The sequence below is a fragment of the Fibroporia radiculosa genome, assembly GCF_000313525.1.
Source record: "Fibroporia radiculosa TFFH 294 genomic supercontigs, scaffold1466, whole genome shotgun sequence".
Taxonomy (NCBI): domain Eukaryota; kingdom Fungi; phylum Basidiomycota; class Agaricomycetes; order Polyporales; family Fibroporiaceae; genus Fibroporia; species Fibroporia radiculosa.
Genome location: NW_012133610.1, coordinates 5134 through 10165, shown reverse-complemented (window position 1 = coordinate 10165; position 5032 = coordinate 5134). Strand labels below are relative to the sequence as shown.

Below are 5032 nucleotides of genomic sequence, written 5' to 3'. Positions count from 1 at the left end.
AGGGCTGGATCTGGATGGTGCGGGGCGCAGTTCGTCCGTCGGAGAGGTTGTGGAATCTACTAGCGGCGCATGAGCGCACATGCTCAGGCAGCACCTACCCCATTCGCATGTTTGACCGACCTCGTCGTAGACACGGTGTACTTACGTGGAACCCTTAGCATATAGACCCACATTGCTAGAAGCACTCTTGCCACGATCAGCCCTGGCTAGAACACGTACGTATACATCTCCACTCGAGCACCATTAATATCCAAGTCTGGCTGTAGCTAGGGCGAGAGATGGCCATCGCCGATCGAGTCATCGCACTAAATGTCTCATTCACAAGCTGGCCGCCCTTCGTTTGCATGCGCTTCTCTCGCATGGCGGCTCGATCGAAAGGGCGGATACCGGATACCACACCAGTCCAGACCCCAATCCGAATCCGTCTCGGAACTGCTGCACATCGATTCCGACCGCGCAGCTGTACGACGTGCTCGCATGCCGCGTGCACGGCTGCTGCGCTGGGGGCGCGGTCGGCATCCGTACGTCCCTTCGCCGGAACCACCCGTGTTAACCGTGCTAATTGTTGCGTTGCAGTCGTCGTCGACTCATCGGCAGGGCGGTAGTGGTGCTCTCAGGTATGCGGGAGCTCTGCGCGCAGCCTACAGTATGCGGTTCCCATGGCTCCGTACTGTTCTGCGTACTGTGAAACCGGTTGCCCAGGACGTACCTATCACAAAGAGAGACTGTGTATGAATCAGTACAAGTATACATAGGTACGTTCAGAAAATACTGAACGTACCTCCGTCCGGGATATGGTAATCGGGGACTGAGGGAAGTCGACGCGCTGGCATTTCTAACGATACGCAGCGGAGTTACCGTGTAAGGAAAGTATGTAACAGAGCGTGAGTAAATAAAGTACAGTATTTCGAAAAGTTTGTCCATTCAGAATTGTCAGAGTCGTGCAGCAGAAAGAGGGAGCCGTTGCAGAGTGCCTTACAGTCTGAGAGACCGTGATACAATATCTCTTCCAAATGCGAATCGAAATTCATGTGATCCTCATGCCCAAAAAATCTCATTCGTGTCAAATCGAGACCGATTGGAACTGTCAACGCTACAACAGTAGCATCCAGTACGCCATGCTAATCCTTTCCACTTGCGCTGTCCTTGCTTATACTATGATCGGTGATCTCCGTCGTTTCACATAGTATCTGGATGTTTTGCTGGTCCGACATCGTCAATAAGAGGGGACTTGCCAAGAACTCGTAGGAAAGACTGTGCGTACTGGTCTGGACAATCTACGGCTCACAGGATGAAGCCCGATCTCGACCAGATTAGAGGAATGCTGTCGTCCAGTTGCGAGGCCGTGGTGCTGTCGTGTGTTCAGCCTAGAAGAGGGTCAAGCGTTAGCAATCTAAAACAAGCCATGGAAACGACGCCGCACGCTGCAATCAGCGTGTTCGCATAAACTTTCGCAGCATGTCAGCGAAGGAAATGGCTAGATCTTGAAGAATGCTCACGTTGGCTCTGAATCTCGACCAATCCAACAAAAACCAGACTTCTCCCACTCAAGGCTGGTGCCCAAAACTTGAAAGAGCATGTGTGAGAAAAGGAGGCACATAATGTCGACTAGGGTTCATACCGTCGCTATAGCTGCCATCGTAACGAACCTTCAGGATCGTGAGTCAACATGTTATAAAACGGGCAGACTCGGACTCGACTTACATCGTCAAAGCACCGGTGTTGATAACGTAGGTCATCAGCTTCCGAACTAAATTATCTGTCCTAACAAATGTAAAAAGTGGTCCAGATGCTAATCTCAAAGAATGCAGTAGATACTCACACCTGATAGCCTGTGCGGCTAGTCCAAAGATAGTAAATCTGGCTGAGAGCGATGAGGGCGTCTAGAACTCCTGACAGGACGAGGGCGCATGTACACGCAATCTGCCATGAAGACGACGCCACTGTCAATAATCTTTATCATATCACTATTCAGCTCCACAGCATACCCTCGCTCCATAGAATGTTGCAAACTTGGCCCAAGTATCAATTTCCCACCTATGCCAAACTGAAAGTAAATGGCTTGAAAAATGAGTGCTAGTAGGTGACGCACATGAAGCTCGTTGCGGCTATAACGGAGGTCATAAAATAAATCAGAACATGGAACGTGACGGAGGCTATGATTATATCCCTACCAAACCCGGCCGCTGAAAAAGGCTTTGTTAGATTAGGGTCAAGACAATAACAATCGCACACACCGATGCGCATGAAGAGCACGATTGCCTTTGCGATACTCAAGCTCAAATATGTTCCACTTTCAGAAGAAGACTTACCAGTACGGCGATCAGAGCCATAGATCTTCGACTCACTGCGAACATATATAAACACAATGAGTACATATGAGAGTGCGCGGTTACGCACATATCCAGGTTCGCCAGATCAAATAGCTTAGCGAGAAGATTATGAGACGTTGCCAGGGAACACATAAAGGTCCTACCTCTGAACCGAGCCTATGATGAGGACCTGCGCTCGAAGGCAATTATTGAGTATGCAATGGAACCGATCCCATGACAGTAAACTGACCTCTGTGAACGTTGTAGCCTGCATGCCGGATATGGTTTACTATTTCGAACCAGCGGAGGATCATAAAGTGTCTGAACGCACCGCGGCACTCCTAGAGCGAAAGCCAAGCGTCATTTCAGGACCTCAGAAGACATGAGCAAAGCTTACCAAACCAACTGACGAACACCGTTCATGTCCCCAAAGCTGATTATCGTGTAGTAATAAGCCATGTGGATGCAGAACAGCGTGTGTAATGTCTCCAGAAACCTTCGAAACAACACAGTATGATGGGGAAGATGTCGTGCGGATGAGTCCAGGGGTCTTACCATACAGATGCGACCAAGGAGCGAAGTAATTTCGAGTCCTCATGTGATGCCCACCAATAAAAATATGTCTGTGCGGTGACGATCCCGTACAGACTTGATATCAAGGTGTCGTGAGTAGACAGGGATAAGTAGGAAGGAGAGGGAAGGAACGTACAGGATAGCAATATCTATGCAGACTATAAGTCCGCCCATGAACTCTTCAATAGATGATGAGCCGATGGATGGCATCTTGGATCCGGACCGACTTTGCGAACGTGAGATGTAGCACTTGAGAGTAGGACTTGGAATGGCTCCGGGAGTAAGGCTCGGCGCAACGAGTCTTGCTAGAAGATATCCTCCTCAGGCTCCTCCTCCTTTAATACGCACTCAAGGCTGAAGAACTGTTTGCAAGATCAGTAACAACGCCATCTTGATTCTCACGGAGTTAGAGATGAAAGATGTTTTTGTGTCTTACCACGCAGTGAGTGAGGCGGCTGACCGTGCTGAGAATCAGAGCATCATGATGCGGCGGTACCCACTCCACAAAGTTGATGATGTCAGTGACTTGAACCGAACATCGAAGGCGCATTCTGATGCGCACCCTGAGGCAAGTGATTCCGAGGTAGATTCGGGCTGGATTCCAGCTTGGATTCCGCTTGGCCGAGATGCTCAAGTACTCCATGAATGACCCTGATAGGTTCGACCAAAGGTGTCCACGACATGCGTGGACACACTGTTCACAGCGTTGCGATAGCCCAGTCAGCGAGTGACGTTAGCGAAAGGGAAGTGTCTGAAATTGGCTGTAGTATCCCACCTCGCCCCCGTCACGATCGGTTCACACTAGCCCGTTCTGACTCGCCGGGCCAGTGCAGTACAGCCCAGAAGTTGATATATGGAGACTAGGCGCCGAGTATGGATGGAGATGAATGGATGAATGCATCCTCTATGTCCCCACTTCCAATTCGGCGTGCCGCCGCTGCCACACATTGCCGCCGAGACCAATTGCAAGTCGATGTTTTCAGCCACGAAAATTCCGTCGCCGGACTGTCGCCATCCTTTTGGTCTTGTCCTTCAGTACTCCGGCTCACTCTCGAGTGCGCAAACGACTATTTCTCTAATCGTTCCTGTCTGTTTCCTCCGCGCATATACGATACCATTCAGCGTTTACGTATACACGTTCCATCTTGAACCTTAAGCGGGAGGTGTGAACCGTGTCGCCGACAAGGTCGACAATTACCATGATGGTTTCCTGGCCCGGCGTGGGGTTGGTCCCGTTCGCACAGCCAACGATGCCGTGTGCGTGCCAAAGGGAAACACGGTTCGGTCGAGTGAGGGCGACGCGCGAGCCGGCCGTCAGAGTGGGAGCGAGCGCAATGAGATCTCGAAGGAAGTTCAACGAAAGCGCGCGTTACATCGAAAAGGCCGCTCTCGAATGACTTTGCGAGAGACAAGTCTGCGCGAAGTGTAATTTAGAAAGTCGCTTCAAACGGTGTGCTAGCGCAGTACGACTAAGACGGATAATTAGCGCTGATTCTGCCGGCAGTGCATCAACGGATGATTACTAGTATCCCGGGATCTCGGAAAGCATCCATGCCACCGTCTGGCGCAGCACCCGTCCGATTGAAATTTCCCGCATCGGTCCATCACGCCCTTTGCATAACAGAACCCCGGTCGTCTTGATTTCGATGGCAGTTAAAGTGTGTCGTAAACCAATTCTAACGTACAAATCCCACGTCTTCTCTCATGCTTTCCCTTCCAGTATCGTCTCCTTGATCTCTCCGCAGATTGCCACAAACGCCTTACCGACGTACTCAAAGTCGGAGACCTGTCGTAGTCCTACTTCAGCCCACCATAACCGGTGGAGCGAGACAAACGTGCACCGCACCTCGTTCCAGACCTGTGCACTGCAGCGGCACCACCACCCGCCGGCGTGGAAGTAATGCGCCGCGTACCCGTTCCACTCGTACAGCAGCTTCGTCCTTAGCGTATCGTTGATCTTCACGAGCACTTCCTCGCTGTACACCACCCCTCGTTCCTTCTCTACCGGGAGGGGCAGAAGGACATTCGTCTGCGCACAGGATCGGTCATGAAAATGAAAATGAGCAGGATGCGCGCAGGATGCAGGACGGAGCGCGGACCATGCTCAGCGTCAGCTCGCCCGTGTCGTCCATGACCCTCGTCCCCAT

General features: G+C 51.3%; 2 protein-coding genes across 2 annotated transcripts; both read right to left on the bottom strand.

The window, feature by feature from the left end:
• Positions 1 to 1179: 1179 nt before the first annotated feature.
• Positions 1180 to 3095, bottom strand: FIBRA_08654 (uncharacterized protein; the record flags this gene model as incomplete). Its single annotated transcript, XM_012330288.1, has 17 exons — positions 1180 to 1230; positions 1289 to 1367; positions 1424 to 1448; positions 1500 to 1566; positions 1622 to 1649; positions 1705 to 1764; positions 1823 to 1923; positions 1989 to 2037; positions 2093 to 2108; positions 2175 to 2186; positions 2238 to 2347; positions 2401 to 2489; positions 2563 to 2580; positions 2644 to 2653; positions 2710 to 2808; positions 2868 to 2960; positions 3022 to 3095. 17 exons carry the CDS (start codon positions 3093 to 3095, stop codon positions 1180 to 1182), a joined length of 981 nt encoding a protein of 326 aa, XP_012185678.1.
• A 1492-nt stretch (positions 3096 to 4587) lies between these two features.
• Positions 4588 to 5017, bottom strand: FIBRA_08653 (uncharacterized protein; the record flags this gene model as incomplete). Its single annotated transcript, XM_012330287.1, has 3 exons — positions 4588 to 4671; positions 4732 to 4914; positions 4985 to 5017. 3 exons carry the CDS (start codon positions 5015 to 5017, stop codon positions 4588 to 4590), a joined length of 300 nt encoding a protein of 99 aa, XP_012185677.1.
• Positions 5018 to 5032: the final 15 nt, after the last annotated feature.